The following is a 21368-nucleotide window of genomic DNA, read 5'->3' on the forward strand; positions in this document are numbered from 1 at the left end:
GATTACTCCTGTCCTTGCTAAGGACAGAAGACTAAATAATACCTTTGGGAGATACCAAGATGAATCACATAGTCTTTTCCAGTAGAAATGAGGCAATTCAGTGCGTGATCTAGAAGCATGGTGTTATCACTAGTGGGAGAATGACAGTGGAATAAGATGAGAAATTTTCAGTCATTGCCCAGGGTGCTAAAGCAGTTTGTGAGACTACAGTCTAAGGTAGAAATCAGCCTAAAGTGTTTTTAAATAACACTTACTCAGTGCTTGCCTATCCTAGGTAGGTTTCTAAGCACTTCACAAGTAGGGTAACTCATTCAATCCCTGTGAGAACCTCATGAAGTAGAAGCTATCACTTCCCCTTTAAGAGGAGCAGAAACTGAAGTTCAGACTTTCAAACCACTTCAGTGAGATGGGACCCCATGTCAGTCTACTTGCTGTTCTTTTCTCCCTCCCTCCCTCCCTCCCTCCCTCCCTCTCTCTCTCTCTTTCTTTTGTATTTTATTTATTTCTTTATTTTAGAGACAGAGAGTGCATGTGCATGCAAGTGGGGGGAGGGAGAGAGACAAGCCTGCCCCGCACTGAGCTGAGCGGAGCCCAAAGTGGGGCTGGATCTCAGGACCTGAGATCACGACCTGAGCTAAAACCCAGAATGGAACACTCAAACTCACCAGCTGAGCCACCCAGGCGCCCCAAGGAGCTGCTCTTCTTAACTACTCTTCTATGCTACTTCTCAGCTCAGAAAGGAATTATTATTGGTACAGCAACTTTTGAATTTCTGGAATCTGTATTTCTTCAAACTCCCCAAAATGTGGGCTATAATAATACAGATAAATAAAAGACTCGGTAATATTTTTCTTCTCTTTTGAGAAGGAAAATAAAGATACTACCACCTTTATCTATGTTTTACACTAAAATTAAGTTCTACATTAAATATGTTATATACTCTAGTATATGTGGTTCATGAATTATATGGTTTATGTATTGTGACCATCCTGTATAAATGACAATATGAATGTTCTGAAAAATAATACATGCGTGGAGGGGATAAGTTTCATTTCCATCTATTCCAGGAATCAGTCATTTTGGAAATACCCATTCATACTGTAGTAATAGCTTCTTGTATAGATTTGTTAAGCTGTTGGTAGGATATTATCTCATTTACTGATAATGATGAGACACCAGTGATAATATTAGAAAATTGATCTTGGTTGAAAAATGTGTATTTGTTTAACAGCAGCGACTGCGGCAGATTCAATTTTGTAGGGCCTGCAGCTTATATGATATGGGGGACTTCTTTAAGAAAAAAAAAAGAAAATTAGGTGCAGACAGAGAATATTGAATTAGAAGAGGTTAATTCAGGTGATCAGCCCTGAAAGTTCAGCTTCATTAGCTTTGTGGTAAATCCACCACTTCAGATAGCAACTAAAATAAATCTTAGATACTGTAAGAATAAAGTAATCCCTGAAAAGAATTCATTTTTTTCCCAGAAGGAGCTTATAATTAAATATCTATGTATCTATCTATCTCTCTATATTAATCTATTTATCTCATCTCATTTCATTCTCTCCCCCCCCCCCCGCCCAACTTCTTCATTGTCTGGAAAAATCCTCTTACTGGTAGATTTCTCCATTTTGTGAGATGAGGAAAAGGAGAGGGTCAGTGATCTGTTCCCGGTCACAGAGGGCTGTCAGGGCCAAGGCTGGGCTTTTTCCACTTAAACTTTCGGCGCATGAATTTAGAGAGTTAATATTCTGAGTACACACATGAAGAAGTTTCTTCGCATAGTGTCCTTACTCTTACTTTACTGGGGAAGAAGCTAAGGGTGGAGAAATTTGCATCAAAGGCAAAGCCCAAACTCAAATTTCTGAGTAAAGAACATACTTTAACCTTATAAACCAGTAGCCCTGTTGAAAAAATGTTTCATTTTGACGTGAGACACAACTTGACCACTGGACTTGTGTTTTTCTCTAGAGACAATCACATTTTTTTTACAGAAAAACTGTGATTTTGAGAAAACTCCTGAGCACAGTACATTTCCCCCTACCCCTTACCTAATTTCCGTGTTTCTTTAAGGTCATATGGGAAAAATGCAATAGCCTGACAGCCGTTTGGTTCAAGTTTAGATCTTAAAGTTTTCATGGTTTCTACTTCTATTCAAATATATAAACAGAAATAAGTGTTTTTTAGCTTTATATACCGCCTCCACCCCATGTTTAGCTTTAAGTCATTTGTAAGTTACAAAAGAATATATGAGGATAAAGAAACGAATCGAAACAAACCCTTAGAGTTGACACAGGGTTGTGTGGGTAAGGACTTCCAACTGTGCTGCTATAGTAACATTTAGCCTACTTTGTAACTATAATACTTAACCGTTCTCGAGCGCTGAGTGCTCGGTATTCATCCGTATAGGTTCTCCATACCTAATCCTCAAAACAGTCCTCAGACGTGGGTGTTATTTTTCCATTTTACAAATGAGAAAGCTGAGGTTTAGAAAGTTCAGGTAACTGGACTGAGGTGACACAGCATGAGCCTGCATTGTGATCAAATACAGGCCTGGGCCAACAAAACAAAACAAAACACAGACACAGGCCTGTGCAACTCTAAGCCGGCTGTTCTTTCAGCACCTACTACCTTCACATTAGAACTATGTGGCAGCCTTGGGGTCACCCCCACAGCTCTTGTGGTCACCAGCCTCCAAGACGGCTCCAGATGATCCTCCTTTCTTGGCATTCTCACCCTTGTATTGTCCCCTTCCATACTGAACACACAGGGCTGACCTGTTTCACCAACAACATATTGCAAAAACGGTGGTGTAGTTCAGAAACTGGGGCATAAAGGACATTGTGCCTTTCCCGGTCCTGTCTCGTGAATCACTCGCTCTGGGGGAAGGCAGCTGCCATGTTGTAAATAACCCTCTCTCCAGCTGGAGAGGAACTGAAGCCTCCTGCACACACCAGCACTGATGCACCAAGTGTGCGAGGGAGTCACTCGGAAACGCAGCCCCAGCCCCAGTCAAGCCTTTGGGTAATTGCAGCCGTGGTTGATAGCTGGCTGCAAGCTCACAAGAGTCCCTGAGCTAGAACCACCAAGCTCTTCACTTCCAGATTCAGAGCACACACATACTGGGTGAGATAGTAAATGCTTATGGTTTTAAGAGGCAGAGTTTTTGGTATAAAACTGGGATGGGAGGCAGTTGGTAACTCATACAGCCTTTGTTGGCCATTCTTCCTCACTTTGGAGTGAGCCTCCTGGTTGACTTCATGTTCACGTAAATGGCTGGCTTGGAATTGGATTTGCCTTTGGATGTTGGGTGCTGTGGAATCATGCAGGGGTCCGCGGGCAGAGCTTGAGTGCTGCTGATGAGGCACAGTCATAAGGGAGAAATGAGTATCTCTTGTTCTCCAAAGGTGGCATGTGGAGAGAGTAACTGCTAACTCAGGGTTTGCATCAACTGGATACTCCCTCTGACAGGGGGAGAAATAGGGATGATATTATTTCTGGAGGGTGTTTTATTTTGTTGGAACTTGGGACAAAATTAAGCCTCTCTGAGTTTCATTTTTACTCTTTGAGGAAAGTGTGTCTGAGCTCGGTGTCCTTCCCTCTGATCGTCCCACCCTGTCAGTAGTTTGAAACGTGTTCTTCCCTTCCACAGAGAATAGTTAAGATGCTATTTCTTCAGTGTTGGGTTCTAGCTCTTTCTTTTTTAATTTTTTTTTTTATTTATTTGCGAGAGAGAGAATGAGAGACAGAGAGAGCATGAGAGGGAGGAGGGTCAGAGGGAGAAGCAGACTCCCCCGCTGAGCAGGGAGCCCGATGCGGGACTCGAACCCGGGACTCCAGGATCATGACCTGAGCCGAAGGCAGTCGCTTAACCGACTGAGCCACCCAGGCGCCCAGGTTCTAGCTCTTTCTTTGCCGCTCCCTCACCTCACACTCAGCTCCCCTCTTACGTTTCATTTCTTTTTAAACAAGGTATTATTATTTTTATGGAGATATGACTGACAGGTAACATTGGGTAAGTTGGAAGTGCGCGACCTGTTCACCTGAGACATTTCTGTATTGCAATGTGATTACCTCAGTAGAGTCAGCTGACACCTTTATCATGTCACAGAATGACCATTTCTTTTTCGTGCTGGGATCCGCATCTCCTCTGCCATCGCTTTACAGCCTGGAGGCTGGGTCGATACCCTGTTCTCCATTTACCTGTGCCCTATCCTCCTCTATGCAAGACGCTCAAAACCCTGTTCATGTGGGACTTCCTCTGATGAGCGTAGTGTAGGAACATAGAGCGCCCTTGTATTCACCACTGGATTTCTAGTGACATACGGCACAAGAAACACTTGTCGATTTAGTGCCGTTGGGGGGAGATGTTATTCCGGGGCAGAGAAAGCAAGTGCAGAGGCGCAAAGGTAGGAAAGCGTGTGGCATATGTGAGGGATTATTCATTAAATTAAGAACCGATGTTTTGTTACATTCTTTTTTTCACTTATATCGAGTTTAATTCAATTTCACAGTCCTTAAGTTTATTTGTAAACTGAATTCGGTGTGAAAATAAGTTACAATCAAGTTTGCACTTCAGTTTATGAAGACAGAAATCTCAGCCTCTATGGCTCCTTGTAATTCTTCCTCTCCCTTTTCCCCGTTGCAAGGATAAAACATTTGGGACCACGGTATAGGCAAATGGTAGTTCAGATCTAATAATAAATCACTGTGGAACAGCGAGAGGGTCCGGGACGGTGAGTCAGAGGGTCTGCTCCATCCTTTGGCTTTGCCTTTAGCTGCTCTCCCGCACTGAGCCGATTCCTCCCTTGTGTGCCCTCACTGTTCTGCTGAGCCTCAGCCTTCCTGGGGCCAGGCCAGCAGCCCCTCAGCAAGGACCAGCTTTGCCTGTCATCTCAGGGGAGCTCTTCACTGCTCTGTCGCCCACCACCATCTGACATTTTTTGTTGTCTATTTTGTGCCAGGAACTGTGCGGAACGGTTGGTTAGAAACAAGGCAGCCAAGTGAGGAAGAAAGACAAACATAACAAGAGTAAGGAATGCAGCGTGTGATAAATGCTGTCATGGAAGTAAGCAAAAGATATCACGTAGCCCAGGAAAGGGTGTCAAGGGAGTCTCTCTGAAGGCAGGGATGTCTGGTCCACTCTTGAAGGACCGCACAGAATTCACTCTGCCGGAGCGTTGTGCCAAATGAGAACGTGCAAAGGCAGGACTCGCGTGCATGCTTGGGGTGGAGGCTTCTCTGGAGCAAGACGGAGGACCAAGGAAGCCAGTATTTCCCAGGGTCCAAAGGACAAGTCTGGGAGATAAATGCATGCACTGGTATGACTTCACCATTCCTGCTTCTGGCTTTATTTCCCTTTCACAGGAGCGTGTTTGGAGTGAGGCTTATTCATGGCACATTGTTCTGCCCCTATGCATTTATTGGAACTAATAAAATAGGTTTGTTTTTTCTTCCCCCCCCCCCCCCACCCCAGGAGAGTCCCAACAGCCATTAGTTTTTCACATTAGGTAAGGTTTATTTTGTGGCGCTAAGCATTTGAAATGTGCAGTTATTTCTAGATGTAAGTTTTGCAACACGGGGATCAGCCGTAAACATGCAGAGGGAAATTATAGATGGGAGAGTTAGGCTAATAATTTCATCTTCATAGTGCATGCACATTGCCTGTCTGTATGGGAGCCTGCCGGTGTGTCCGTCACCCACAGAAATCGGAGCCTAAAATCAGGAGCTGGGTTTGCAGCCATTTATTTACTTTGCAAGGCTCCCTTCTCATTATAGAGTTTCTTCTCTGTACCAGATGCTGTAGATAGAGAGGAAAGGTTGTAATTCTAGCCTTTAAGAGTTCTAGGTGGTGAGTGAATATACCATTATTCCTCTGTGGATCATCCCTAATGCCTTATAATAACCTTGTTAGAACATTTGCTATGCCCCCAAGCACTTCATGTATTATCTTGTTTAATATTATCTACAGTCCTATGATTGTCCCCATTTTACCATTAAGGAAAGTGAGGCACAGAGAGTTTCCACCGCTAGTGAGTGTCAAAACCACGTATATACCAGGAAGTCTTCCATGTAAAATATCCCTACACAGGGATTATAGAAAGTATCCCATAACTGTTTGTTAAATGAAATTACCCACCATACTGGTTCTTTCACCACTCCTGAAAAGTATCTAGGACAAATACCCTTGTCTTTTTTACCAATAAATTTAACCGAAACCCAGAGAATCACATCATGGGTCAGTAGAGAATAGAGAATTCCAGGTAGGTCTCCTTAACTTTGTTCTTTCAAAGAGAGTCGCATACATACTTTTGAAACCAGTGTCCCCTCTGAGGTTATAAAAATCACCTTGGGTGGGCTAAAGAAACTGAATTAGATGACCCTTGAGGATGGATTTGATTTTTTTGAAAGAGCCCACATAATTTGAAGCCATGCCGAGTGAATAAATTGGTCAATGACGTTGGATAATGCCATTTTGGCCACCTCTCTGGCTGTGCATTCACTACCTGACCTAATTTCATGAGCTTAATTTTGGCATACAGCCACAGGAGAAAACTTCTTTTCCTTTTTCTGTTCCTTTCTTCATTATCTAAGCACTATTGGCAGCAACTACCATAATCCCTCCACCATAGCAAAAAGCCACTAAGGTTAGTAAAGTCCCATCTGTAAAAAGTTCCCGTGAGTAAGTCACTATGCAAATAGTAGAGGTTATTTTCATGCTATTGGCTGTAAAGAAGCCCTCATTCATCACTCCTGTACTTCTTGGCAGGGTTGGCCAGTTTGCCCTCTTGTAACTCCACATAGTTACCCATGGAGGCAACTCCTAGAACTTGCAACTCAGGCACACTTCCCTGGCTTCACGTTAGACATGGGGGAGAGAGACAGACAGACAGGCAGACAGGAAGGGATGTAAATGAACCTGACTGATTTTTAAAAAAAACTGTTACAATAAAAAGCTTTCAATCAAAGTAGGGACTTAAAGATACGCTCATCCAAAATAGATTTTCATGACATTTGAAAACGTTATTTAAAAAGTGAGTCAAGACTTAAAGCATAGGTTATTAATTTTTTAAATTGTTTTTTAAAAACAAGTTTAGGTGTTGTGAAAAATTTAATGAACTGAACACTGACGAGAAACATTTTTATAAACTTAGTTTTCCTATAAATATGTTTAAGATCACCCCAAATGAGAAACTTCTAACAGGTGGTCACTTATAAGCCAGCCTGAGTTCCACTCAGGGATTCACTCCTGGGGAATCACATCCATTCCTTTGCTCAGCAGACTATAAGTACATAGTCTGTGTCAACATCTACAGATATAAAAAGCTCAGATCTGTTGGAGAACACAGATACAGAGGTAGTTAGAATCAGGGGCAGATCCAGGTTTTGTGGTCCTGAAGCTAATAACAACTTTAGGGTCTTCTTTAAGAAACATTATGAATAAAAAATTAGATATGAAAGTGAATATTTATTTAGACTGCAGAAAGAAATCAAATTATTAATTTGAAAAAGCCAACAAATTCCATAAAGAGCTCCCAATTCAGAAAAGTAATTTAACACTCTTATGAACTAACTGCCTGATGTGCTATATGATATTTATAATTTTTAGATGATACTCATTGGTGTCTTCACATGGCAACAGTTTTGTAATATTTTTCAATAAAGAGATAGTTTAGTCTTTTCTCTAGAAAAACCTTAATTTTTATTGATAAGCTAGACATTTTCTTTTGGATTCTAGCCCCCTCTTAATAATGTCATACTAAGATGTGATCTATTATGTGACACACACAGAAAGGCAATGACTGTTTTTAGTATTACCTTGGGTTTGTATTCCATAAACCAGAAATTCTGATAAATCACGCAATTACCACCAAGGAAGAAAAAAAAAAAAAAGGTTTGGTGAACTTGTAATGATAGCAGCTGCATTATCGAGTTTATGGTCCCAACAGGAGAGAACTTCTGTTTTGTATTGGCATTAATGAGGACAGAGTCCACCACTTACAATTTATACATCTGATGACTGGAAGAATCTACCAGAAACTAGCTTCTGGTCTTATGCATTTCCAGTCTTGTTTCTCTTTCACTGCCTACATACTGCTGATAAACCGTACCGGGAGGACGTATTCCTATCATGATATTATCTCTGGCCCTTAGTGGGTGGTGGGAATATTCCAGGAAGCCAGGTTGGCTAGGAACAACTTAATGTACACATGACAAATTGCATAAACAAATTCCAGCAATCCCAAACTAAATATATCTCCAAACAACTTCCTCTTAGTCCGTAATGTCAAAAAAGCCCTTGCCCACCTGACAGGAGGGCAAGTGTGACAGAGAAAATTGCTGTAAAGAGAAAATTGCACTCATAATTGTAGTTAAAGTATTGTCCGGAAGGCTTACAGAAAGGTATGCTATGTGAAGAGCTTGCTACAGACACTCCCAGGGCCTTGGAAGGGGCTTGTGTGAGGGTGGAAGCTTAAGCTTCATTGATTTTGTAATAAATACACCCTCCTGATTCTGATAAGTGGTTAATATTGGATATGGTGCCAACAAATAAAAAAGGTGACTGCTTCTGAGGGTTGGAGATAGAAAGTCTTCCCAGATGTTAGAGTAGACCGTTCTGGAGGTGCAACATGAAAGATGAATAGGAATTTTTGAGATGGTCAGGGGAGGGCTCCCAGCATGTTCAAAAGCCTGGTGCGAGGATAGAACATGTGTATTGAGAGAATACTGAGTGCTTGGTATATGAAGACTGTGGGGAAGTGTCTGGCAAAGTTTGGGAAGGAGACTGCAGGTCTGTGTCTCCTGGCCAGGTTAGCTGCTGAGGAGTTCTGTTCTCTCCTGCTTGGAAAATTGTAACCCTCCTGTCAGAGATGCCTGTTCCTGTGTACTTTACCTCCTCATTCTAACTTCCACAGCCCCATTTCACTACATCCTGGCATATTTCATCATCTCTTTGCTTTCTGAAACCTGTCTTTCACTCTCCTCTGAGGCTCAGCAGAGTTCCCAGGTCCTGCCGATGAACCTTGCCCACTAAGAATAGAGGTATGCCATTCACTCAAATACTCACTCCACGCTTCTGACACTACGACTACTACTACTCTATCTTCTTCCTTTCTTTTTTAAGATTTTATTTATTTATTTGACAGAGAGAGAGAGCAAGAGAGGGAACACAAGCAGGGGGAGAGGGAGAGGGAGAAGCAGGCTTCCTGCTGAGCAGCGAGCCTGATGGCAGGACTCGATCCTGGGACTCCAGGATCATGACCCGAGCCAAAGGCAGACACTTAACGACTGAGCCACCCAGGTGCCCCTCTAATCTATGATCTTAACACAGTCCTGATTTCTTTGATTGTTACCTCCTCATCCCTTCTCCTGGAGAAGGAAACCCATTTCTCAGAATTCAGCTTCCTCCAGGTTCTAAATATACCCTTATCTCTACAACTCCATCAAATAGGAGCTGGGGCGATGGGCTCATCGAGTGAAAATGGGTCATAATATGATGTCTATAGTGTTCCTCTTCTTCAGGTACCAAAAGTGCTCTTGTTCTTTCCCTACTAGCAGGAGAAGTGGGTGTTGCTAAGAAAAATCAAGGCTATTGGGAGAGGAGAGAAGGACCAACATTTCCTCTGCCATTTACTGGTGGCAGCTGGGACAGTAGATGAACAGAAACAGAATTAGTGGGGCCACTGGGTGGAAGCATCATGAATGTGACTGCAGGGCTACCTTGGACCTGCCGTGGTCATTGTTGACTGCAGCCTGGGGTGATCCCCAAGCCAGCGCTGAAGGAGTCTGAGGAGGCCTGGGCTGGTCCCACCCTGGTCCCACGTTCCAGCTTAGTGCTGCCTCATCTTTCTGGTTCTTTTTTTTTTTTTTCCCTTTGATTTGTCTCCTCAGGCAAGGACAACAAAAGCAAAAATTGACAAATGGGACTACATCAAACTAAAAAGCTCCTGCACATCAAAGGAAACCATCAGCAAAATGAAAAGGCAACCTACTGAATAGGAGAAGACATTCACAAATGATATATCTGACAAGAGGTTAACATCCAACATATATAAAGAACTCATACAACTCAATAGCAGAAAGAACACACAACCCCATTGAAAAATGGACAGAGGACCTGAATAGACATCTTTCTAAAGAAGACATCCAGATGGCCAACAGACACTTGAAAAGATGCTCAACATCACTCATCATCAGGGAAATGTAAATCAAAGCCACAATGAGATACCACCTCATGCCTGTTAGAATGGCTAGTATCAAAAAGATGAGAAATAACAGGTGTTAGCAAGGCTGTGGCAAAAAGGGAACCCTTGTGCACTGTTGGTAGGAATGTAAATTGGTGCAGCCACCATTGAAAACAGTATGGAGGTTACACACACATACACACACACACACAGAGCAGAATATTACTTAGCCATTAAAAAAAAAAAGAAATCTTGCCATTTGTGGCAATATGGATGGACTTAGAGGGTATTATGCTAAGTGAGATAAGTCTGACAGAGAAAGACAAATACCGTATGATTTCACTTATATGTGCATTCTAAAAAACAAAACAAAGAAAAAACAGAAACGGACTTACAGAATCAGAGAACAAACTGATAGTTGCCAGAGGGGAGGGAGGTAGGGAAATGGATGCAATTGGTAAAGGGGATTAAGAGGCATAGACTTCCAGGGGTGCCTGTGTGGTTAGCAGTGGATTCTTGATTTTGGATCAAGAATGATTTCAGGGTCCTGGGATTGTGTGGAGCCCCGTGTGGAGCCCTGCCATTGGGCTCCATGGGAACTCTGCTTCTTTCTCTCTCCCTCTCCCTCTGCCCCTGCACGTGTGTGCATACACACTCTCTAAAAATAAATAAGTAAATCTTTAAAAAAAAAAGAGGTATAGACTTCCAGTTATAAAATAAATAAGATATACATGGGGATGTAATGTACAGCATAAGGACTATAGTCAGTAATATTGTAACCACTTTGTATGGTGACAGGTGGTAACTAGACTCATTATGGTGACCATTTCATTATGTATAAAAATATCACTATGTTGTATACCTGAAACTAATACAGTATTGTCTGTCAGTTATTCTTCATTAAAAATAAACAAACAAACCTCTTCCCAGGAAAAAAAGAAGAAGTTAGGGTAATTTATATTTTTCAAGGCTGCCCAGTGTTTTTTATATTTTGGGAAATGATGATTTCTTGTGGTTTTGAACGTTGAGGTATTATGCGCATTGTGAATGTCAAAGATTTTCAAATGAGGATCATCTTAATGGAGGCCAGGAAGACACTCAGTAGTTTCAACAACATTTTGGAAAACCTCAATTGGAAGGGACCTTTTTTTTTTTTTTTTTTAAGATTTTATTTATTTGCGAGAGAGAGAATGAGAGACAGAGAGCATGAGAGGGAGGAGGGTCAGAGGGAGAAGCAGACTCCCCGCTGAGCAGGGAGCCCGACGTGGGACTCGATCCCGGGACTCCAGGATCATGACCTGAGCCGAAGGCAGTCGCTCAACCAACTGAGCCACCCAGGCGCCCCTGGAAGGGACCTTTTTTAACCTGGGAGAGAAGGACTGATAAAACCTGAAATGTTAAAAGCATTCCATTTAAAATCAGAAAAAAAAAAACCAAGAATGTCTGGAATTACTACTTATACTCAACATTATCATGGAGTTTCGTCCTTGTGTGGTAAAGATTTAAAAGGAGTAAGGAATGGAAATGTAAAAACAAAATTTTTATTATTTCAAATAATATTACTGTCTACAAAGAAAATCTCTTAGTCTACAGATTGTTAAAATTAATAATAATTTAGCAAGAATGTTGAATATAAGATCAACTCCCAAAATTTAGTTACATTTCTATGTAACATCAACAAAAGAAAATGCTATTTCCAATGGCAAAAAAGGTATAAAGTACCTAGGAATAAATCTACAAATGTGTAAGGTCTTTGCATAGAATATTCTAAAACTATCAAAGGATATATTTTTTTAAGATTTTATTTATTTATTTGACAGAGAGAGACACAGTGAGAGAGGTTAACACAAGCAGGGGGAGTGGGAGAGGGAGAAGCAGGCTTCCCGCAGAGCAGGGAGCCTGATGCGGGGCTCGATCCCAGGACCCTGGGATCATGACCTGAGCCGAAGGCAGACGCTTAACGACTGAGCCATCCAGGCGCCCCTATCAAAGAATATTAATGAAGGCTTAAATAAATGGAGGGACATACCATGTGCATGAATAGGTATATTTAACACAATAAAGTGATCAGTAGACTTAAAGTAATTTCTTCAAATTGAGTAGTAGACTTAATACAATTTCAACTAAGAATAAGTCTTCATTTGATAAACTGATTCTAAAATTTAAATGGAAAAGCGAAAGGGTCAAGAATAGCCAGTCATTTTTGAACTAGGTAAGGAGTCCTGTCTTATCAGACAGCAAAGCTTTTATTATAAAGTCATATTAATTAAGACAGCAATGTGTGACAGAGTAAGAAAACATACTTTTAACAGACAATATGTAAGAACATTCTAATGACCTCAGTCAGGGTTGGGCAGGATTTCGTAAACAAGTCACAAAGTGCAAATCATTAAAAAAATAAGGCATTGATAAATTAAAAATAAGAACTTGGATGTGATAGAGAATGCAAACAGACAAATCATATGCTGGAATAAAATGTTTACACCACATATAACAGAAAATTAGTATCTGGAGTGTTTTTAAAACTATCTAAAAATAAGAAAAAGATAATAACGCATCTTCCAGCCTGCCTTCTGCCCCAAAGGGTCATAAATCCATAAGCAGATGTTTTATAGAGGAGGAAATGAAAATAATCAATAAACATGTTGAAAAGATGCTCCTTTTGTATTAATAAGGGAAATGAACATTAAAACCCCATCGAGATGCTATTTCACAGCTTCTGGACTAGAAAAAATTAAAAAGTCAGACACTGCCAATGTTGTGTGGACAGCAGAATTGTTGCAGGTAGGAGCATAAATGACACAACACTTTGGGACACAAGTTGACATCATGAGCAGGGTTAATTGTGCCTGTAATCTGCTGGGTCCATAGCTTACAGACACTCTTACCCAAGCACACATGGAGACGTGGGTGAGATGCAGTATTGCTTGGCTGAGCAGAAACCTGGAAATCACCCAGAGCAGGGCCAGAATGCCCTTCTAAAGGGAATAACACATTGAGATACTCCCCTATTCTAAACCACCCAGTGGTTTCCCACTGCAGTTAAGAGAGAATTCTAAACCCCTTCTCCAGTTTCATCAGATGCCACTCTCCCGGGGTTTCTCAAGACCTAAGATCTTCCCTCCCCCACTCAGGGCAACATGTCCTTTCCACGGTCATTCCATGGTTGGCTCTTTTCTCATCCTCTAAGACAGCTGAATTATCACTTCCTTAAAGAGTCCTTCACTTGCCATCCCATTAAGTTAGTTTTACCCTATCTGCTTCTCTTTCTCAGCCCTGTACTTGTTGCCTATGATAATAAATGTTAATATAAGAATTATGTATATATGGGTGTATGCATTCATGCATTCATAATTTTTTAGCCTTTCTTTGACATTAAACTAATAACCTCTTTGAAAGTAGAGAGTAGGTTTGTCTGGCTTATGATTGTCCATTGTGTGTTCCACATAGCCTGGCATATGATAGTCACTTAATAAATCTTTGTTGAATGATTGAATAAGAGCACTGCATAAATTGTACCTATTTGAAGTGGTTTGTTGATCTCAGAGTACATTTTATTACTTCTGGTTTGGGAGATGATAATGGGATACCACATCAGCCACATAAATTCTTAGTATTTCTTTAGAAGGTAAAGGGAAGTGTTTACCTGGTGTTATTTTTTACCTCAAATAATTAACCAACATGTGTCTAAATGCTTCCACGATATATTTTGAATGATTTAATATATAATACATTAAGTAGATTTTTCAACAAAACAGAAAGTCCTTCAGTGCCCAAACTGTTTGGAGATACATGTAATGTTTTTAGATGGGTTCCAATACACATTAAAAAAAAAAACATTTATAGATACTAATATAGACATTTGATATCGAGTATTCTAATATGTAGGTAAAATAGGCCTGGGCTGTTTTTGAAAGAGGCTTGAATTTAGGTTGATGCAGGTTTTTATTTTATTTTTATTCTATTTATTTAAATTTATTGAAATAATATGTATGTTTATTTAAATTATACTTTCTGTATTTTATATATTTTAAATATTTGTTTGTTTTGCAATTTAATTTTGTTTTTCCTGATTACACCTTGAGCTCCTAGAAGAGTTGGCGTTATCTACGGAAGAGGTGGATTAAGCAGACAAAATGATTTGAGAAACATTCGAAATTCAGCAAAATATGGAAATAATACAGAGGTTTTACATTCTCAATCACAGGAGTGGTGCTCTTGCTCAGACAGTGCAAGTCAGATTCATTTTCATAATGGGTGGAAAAACTAAGCTAACCTAAAAATAGAGGTATTATGCAACATTTAGCATAAATTCAGGCTTTGTCCCCAAAACTTCTTTTTAAAATTATTTCATTTATTTTTGTAACCTGACATTCTGATATGCAAACACCATTAAATGAAATGGGATTTCTTGGTTTCCATTTAATTTTTAAAAGCTGTAATTTTGAGGAGCACCTTTTTGTATAAATGATTTAAAATGGTGAAAAAACAAAAGAAATGGTCAACTTTCTGGCTACGGTGTTGTGTAAAAGTAAACTTCCAGGGTGGAGCTCATTTTTCTGGCTTCACTTGGGAGGTTCACATGGAAGTAACATTAAAGTTTACATCAAAGTTGGGTGAGAAACTTTTCCTTGTAATTGATTTCCACTTGGATTTGATTTCTACATTTTATAAGTTCCTAGAGAATTATTAGGAGGCCAAAATGAATAAAGAGTTGATAACCTGAATTTTCATTAAAAATATGTAATTATCGGGGCACCTGGGTGGCTCAGTCAGTTAAGCGTCTGCCTTCGGCTCAGGTCATGATCTCAGGGTCCTGGGATTGAGCCCCACCGGGCTCCTTGCTCAGCGGGGAGCCTGCTTCTCCCTCTCCCTCTGCCGCTCCCCCTGCTTGTGCTCTCTCTCTCTCTCAAATAAATAAATAAAAATTTAAAAAATATGTAATCAGAGTGACATTTATATAGATATTAATATTTATAGCTAAAAAAGAGTGTGTTCTCAATCAGGCCAAAGCTGCTCTAAATCACTGTAGAATAAGTAGTTGAACCCACAGTACAGCTAATACTATTTTGATAATTAATTTAGAAAGCCCCCACATTTACTCTTTTGATAATAACATAGGTAATTCTGACACCCAAGTAAGTTTTTGGCTCAACTATTTGACTTCATTTCCTATGAACCTGAAAGTGATCAAGAATTAAAAAAGGGCAGGGAGCCTGGGTGGCTCAGTTGGTTAAGCGACTGCCTTCGGCTCAGGTCATGATCCTGGAGTCCCAGGACCGAGTCCCACATCAGGCTTCCTGCTCGGCAGGGAGTCTGCTTCTCCCTCTGACCCTCCCCCCTCTCATGTGCTCTCTCTCAAATAAATAAATAAAACCTTTAAAAAAAAAAAAAAAGAATTAAAAAAGGGCAGAGTTGGCCAGTCACCCAGTACTAAAGACGTCCTAAATAAGGCACTAACCATTATTTTCCCTTAATAGTGGTAATAGTTCTGTTTGCTTAGCAAGTCACATTCTTTGCTCTGTACCCCCTCTCTCCCCTGGCCCAAATGCCTAGGCTATGCCTTCTCCTTCCCCTCGGCAGATTGCGGCCTCTGGGGATGGGGACGGAGCTCTCCAAGGAACACCTGTCGGGTGGCTGAGGCCACCAGGGCGACCCATAGGATGTACCCACCTGAGAAACACAGAGCCGGGGCTGTCTGTGGAGCTGTGTGGGGCCTCGGTGCTTGCCTTTCTTGGGCTGCCTGGAATGTCAAACTGGAATACTGTGTCGCTGGGAAACAGAATTTTCTTCACCATTGTGCGCGTGTTGATCACCAAGTCAGGAAACAAGCTCAAGGGCTCATTTCTGAATCCCCCCAATCATGTGAAAAACTCTGCGTTTTAGCTTTGTTCCGTTCCCACATTGCAGGAAACTCTTTCTTCACATGACTCCTAATCTAGCTGAGGCTGTTTTTTTTTTTTAAGTCAGTTAATGAGTAACATGTAAGTATGACACAGAGTGGTTTTCATCCTACCCACACTTGTTCTAAAGGAAAAATAAATGTGTTTGGGAAATGCACCTTTCAGTTTACCAATATGAACACCGCACGACTGTGGATTTAGGCAGAAAAGTCCACGGGAAGGTAAAGACGTGAAAGAGTGAGGTGCAGCATCTTGCAGCATCTAAACATTTAAAGTGGGGATGCTTTTCTTGGATCCCCTGGGCCTGAGCAACAGGGTGGAGAATGTGGATGAGCTTTGTAAAACCTTTATACATGCAGGAAATAATCAGCCCACAAGCATGCCACAGCTGATGTTTGGGAAGATGCACGAGAGCTTTCGGGCTGCCCCGCGTGGTTCTTGGGACCTGAAGAGTTCTGGAGTTCTTATGGAAGGGAAACGTACAAAGTCAAGCTCAACATTCAGGCTGTGTATTTTGCTGGGTCACAGGCAGCTGTGACCTCGATCACGGCCATCGCCGCCACCACCACAAAGAGAATCGCTAGGACGTGAGGGTTCCAGCAGCATTTCTGCTGCTTTCTGGCTCTGGAACCGTAGGGGATCCCAGACCAGACCTGCTGAGCTTGCTGTCTGCCAGGCATGCCTCACAATATTAGAATGAAATCGAGGAGATTCTGCTACATATTATTGTTATTTCAGACCCATATAAAACAGGAAGCTCACAAGGAGAGTTTTTTTGTGTGACATTATTCACTCACTCAGTGTTCGTGCCCAGGGAGAACATCAGCGTCCCTCCACCAACATTCCTAGCAGCGGGGAAGGATCTGGTTCATAGTAGCTGCGCTTTCTCTCTCCTTATTCCCCTTGTGATTGGTCAGTGACATTGCAGGACGGCTGGCTCAAGTGAAGCACACCGACTCTGACTGTGGAAGAGAGCAAAGTTTCCTAGGAAATCACACCTTTAGCCTTGGCCTTGTGAGCTCTTTGCTCTAACCAGCTGATAACCAGCGAGGCAAACCATGACAGCCGGTCACCGTGGTTCCTGGTGCCATCTTGCTGCAATTCTGATGCTACCTGCATCCCGCTTCGCTCCTTGTCCTCCTCTATAGTGCCGTATCTGTATTGTTCTTGTCCCCCTTATTTCTGTGTTGCAGTTGTGTTGGAAAGACATCAAATAAAGTAAGTTCTACTAAGGTGTTGGGTTAAACAAGCCCGTATCATACTTCGCATACTAGCAACAATCTGCAAGCTGGTTTCTGCTCCTTGTAAACAAAAAAGTCTCACCAGTGCATATATTAATAACTAATGCAACATAATTTGTTACTGTCTCCCAGGCAGGTTTGGATTTTAGGTGGGGCAATGCTTAACTTGTGAGAGAATGTCTCTAAAGGAGGGAATTCCAGTGTCACCAATCTTTGGACATATTTTTCAAGAGAGAAGCTATTGACTCATCAACAATATTTTATTAGCAAAACTCCATGCTAGCCACTGTGAATGACAGAAAAAAATTTTAAGAAATGGGTTCTTGATCCAATAATGTAGCTAGGGAGAGACACCATACATAGTGGAAAAGTTAATTAACAACTCAGGAGGGAGGGAGGCAGTAAATCAGGCTGATCTGCCTAATATCTTTTGAGTCTCTGTAGCATCTCTGCTAGATAATTTCAAAACAATATCTCAGTCTCTTCTTGTCCAAACCACATTTTTACAGATGATGAAACTGTATCTTAAAAACGTTAAGCAACTTGGCCATGATTAAGTGGCCCTAAGAATGTGGTTGTGCTGGAATTCATTCATTCATTTACCAAATGTTTATTGAGCATTTAAATGGAAGTGAGACTATATTTATTTACATTTAAAAGGAGGCAAGATCTTTCGAATCTGGGATGATTTAGAAAAGCCTACAGGAATAGGTGGAGTTTGTGTTAAACTCTGAAGAGTGAGGAGAGGTTGGAAAAGCAGAGAGAGAAACCAGCGAATAAGTACACGGGCCAGCTGTGTGTGTGTGTGTGTGTGTGTGTGTGTGTGTGTGTGTGTGTGTAAGGGGAGACTTTGTGTTGGTGAAGAAGGTAGTAGCTTTGAAGACTTAGGTAGAGGCTGAATGATGAAGGACCTCGCATGCCAGTGGCTAGGTCAAGCTTTATCTTTTTTTTTTTTTTTGAAGATTTTATTTATTTATTTGAGACAGAGAGAATGAGAGAGAGAGAGCACACGAGAGGGGGGAGGGTCAGAGGGAGAAGCAGGCTCCCTGCCGAGCAGGGAGCCCGATGCGGGACTCGATCCTGGGGCTCCAGGATCATGACCTGAGCCGAAGGCAGTCGCTTAACCAACTGAGCCACCCAGGCGCCCGGTCAAGCTTTATCTTACAGGTAACAGGAATAAACAGATGAATGCTGAATTTCATGGCCACGTAGATGAAGCTTTGAAAGCCGAAAATGACTGCAATCATCTGATGATAGGTTATTTCACTTAGGCGGCAGCTACCAGTCTATGGGAAGCAACTCTGAAGTCATTGAAACAGTACTGGCTGAACTCTTATGTAAGATGTTGAGTTGATTCCTAATCATAAGAAATTGTGTCAAAGATGGGGTGTGCTGAAAGTCTAGAACCCAGGGGTCACAAACTCAAATACCTTTAAGAGCCAGAAAGGTAAGACTGTGAGGTGGGGATGGAAGCAAGCAGAAAGTGGTAGAAAGGGGCGGTGTGCATGTTCTCCCCAGAGACATTCAAGTTGTTGTTTTTGTTCTTTTAAATTCCAGTATAGTTAACATACAGTGTTGCATTGGTTTCAGGTGTACAATATAGAGATTCAGCGATTTTTTACCTTACTCAGTGCTCGACATCATAAGTATATTCTTTTTTTTTTTTTTTTTAAAGATTTTATTTATTTATTTGACAGAGAGAGAGCGAGAGCAGGAACACTAGCAGGGGGAGGGGGAGAGGGAGAAGCAGGCTTCCCGCCGAGCAGGGAGCCCAATGCGGGCCTCGATCCCAGGACCCTGGGATCATGACCTGAGCCGAAGGCAGAGGCTTAACGACTGAGCCACCCAGGCGCCCCAATCATAAGTATATTCTTAATCTCCTTCACCCATTTCTTCCATTCCCCCACTTAACTCCCCTCTGGTAACCACTGGTTATAAAGAACTTACATAACTCAATAAAAAAAACCAAATAATCCAAATAAAACATGGGCAGGAGACAGGAACAAACATTTCTCCAAAGAAGACATCCAGATTATGTTTGGACCTTATGTTCAAACAGGAATGAGGTTCTGAAGGCATACGACCACAGAGAGAAAAATGTGACTTCTGATGCCTTATTTTTAAGATTAATGGTAGTTGACTGCTGGATAGCAATCCACATCAGCAGGCACCGAACTACCACCGTTTGACCCCTTCAATTGTTTAGACATGACCTCTGCTCAAGGCATTCCTAGCCTTTGCAGCAGCTTTCATTTTTGTGTGTGAAGATTAAAACAAAGGCCAGGCGATCAAAGATAAACAACTGGTGTAGGACATTTATATAAATATAGCTATAAAAAGAGCATACACACTGGCAAAAAAATGATAGTAAGTAGAATACAACTAAAATAAAGATAGCAGAGACTTTATTATCTCCTCCCATGGAAACTGAGATTATGGAAACCTAACAAGACACAGAAACTGACAATTAGCAAGCAGTTTGAAGCAAGACCACCAGTGATTCAAATGTCTTATTTTGCTGATGCTCTCCAATAAGTCACATGTTGTATCTTTATCAGTAGAGATTGTGAAGAGCTTGTGAACTAGAAAACAGAACAATGAATTTGGGCTCTCTCACTTGGTAAGTTGAGTTAACATCTCTGGACTTCTTTCTCTTCTACCGAATGAAAGATATTAGGCTAGATTTGGCCTGCTCACAGCTTCTGTTTGGCCTTTGCCATGTTTCATAATTAGAAGTTTTTTAAACATTTCATATAGAACATTGTTATCTGACCTTGCCTAAAAAATAGGATCCGTGTGGTAATAGTTGACAGATACTAAGTAATAGTGTCCCCTTGTGGTGGGGCTGATCTCTGCAGTCTGCCTCTGTCCTCAGCCCTCCCCAATTGCTCATTCTGCCTGCTTTGATTCACTGGGTTCTCAAAATATGCTTTTGGGTTTTAAACCCCCAGCCTACATAATGTTGAAAGTCTTCTCTAGCTCTAGCTCCTTAAACTCGACTCACTGAATTTTCACTGTAAGAATTTTTTTCTTTTTAAAAAAATTTTTTTTAAGATTTTATTTATTTATTTGAGAGAGAGAGAGAGCACAAGTAGGCAGAGCGGCAGGCAGAGGGAGAGGGAGAAGCAGGCTCCCTGCTGAGCAGGGAGCCCAATGCAGGGCTAGATCCCAGGACCCTGGGATCATGACCTGAGCCCAAGGCAGACACTTAACTGACTGAGCCACCCAGGTGCCCCAGAATGTTTTTCTTTCTTCAGTGAAACAAGGTCCGTAGTTCCAGAAATTAGTCTTGTGCAATGATGATAATCTTTGGTTATTATATCCAGCCGTTCTGAAGTCCAGAAATATGGACCTGATATGCCTGCTGGTGTTCGGTTAGGTAAAGGGTGGGGAACCTTTGTCTTTGGGCATTTGGTCTTTATGATGTAAGGGAAGGAAATTTGGAAACCCAGGTTCCTATTCCTGCTCCGCCACTCACTTGGGTATGTTTTTCACTGCTCCTCACTGTATTTAAATTTACAAAATGAGTTGAGATCATTGATTTTAGGCATTCTGTTAGTATACATTTCTGTCAATTTACATTTTTATAATTTAAACAGCAATGTGCTGGTCAGCTGATTTTCGAGGAAAAGCAAAGCTTTGATTTGTAGCATTTGCCAGCGTGTAAATGCTCCCACCATGGCTGGTTTTAAGCTACCAACTTGGTGCCACTGAATGTGGCTTTGGGAAGAGATGCTGACAGTTAATTCTTGTGAGGTTGTAGGAGCTGACTTCCTCACAGCACTTCAGACATTCAGACATCCCAGCTGCAGTATTTGGCAAAACGTATGAATTTAGCTCCAGAGTTACCAGATTGAAGAAACTGTGTTCTTTGATTTAAGTATCAGTATCTTTAGACCTCCTGCATAGTTCTCGTCTATTCTGCCTTTGTTTGATTTTATACAAATTGACAATTATTTCCAGAGAAATATCTATATGAACATTGTATTATTTTTAGTGTCTCCATAATGGATTTTTTTTGGTATTTTTTATTGTGGCAAAAT

General features: G+C 41.3%; 1 protein-coding gene and 2 long non-coding RNA genes across 9 annotated transcripts in view; 2 read left to right on the forward strand and 1 right to left on the reverse strand.

Moving 5' to 3' along the window:
- The window catches only part of LOC145722756 (uncharacterized), a 36578-nt gene extending 26293 nt beyond the window's left edge, over positions 1–10285 (forward strand). Inside the window, exon 2 of the long non-coding RNA XR_014147268.1 lies at positions 9889–10285. This is a non-coding gene — a long non-coding RNA (uncharacterized LOC145722756). The remainder of the gene's footprint in view (positions 1–9888) is intronic.
- GRAMD2B (GRAM domain containing 2B) overlaps positions 1–16098 on the reverse strand; it is a 112131-nt gene extending 96033 nt beyond the window's left edge. For 2 of the 4 annotated variants that reach the window (XM_081827146.1, XM_081827148.1), the window contains exon 1: positions 15855–16096. In XM_081827146.1, coding sequence (XP_081683272.1) covers positions 15855–15979 — 125 coding nt within the window. In that variant the 5' untranslated portion in view covers positions 15980–16096. Of the gene's footprint in view, positions 1–15854 lie in introns of all 4 variants that reach the window. The other 2 variants (XM_081827145.1, XM_081827149.1) reach the window with 2 other exon arrangements.
- Positions 1–21368, forward strand: part of LOC115941915 (uncharacterized) — an 88646-nt gene that overhangs the window by 26609 nt on the left and 40669 nt on the right. The gene's annotated exons all lie outside the window — the stretch shown is intronic.

This window comes from Leptonychotes weddellii, chromosome 7 (genome assembly GCF_054177405.1).
Source record: "Leptonychotes weddellii isolate Sample4059 chromosome 7, ASM5417740v2, whole genome shotgun sequence".
Taxonomy (NCBI): domain Eukaryota; kingdom Metazoa; phylum Chordata; class Mammalia; order Carnivora; family Phocidae; genus Leptonychotes; species Leptonychotes weddellii.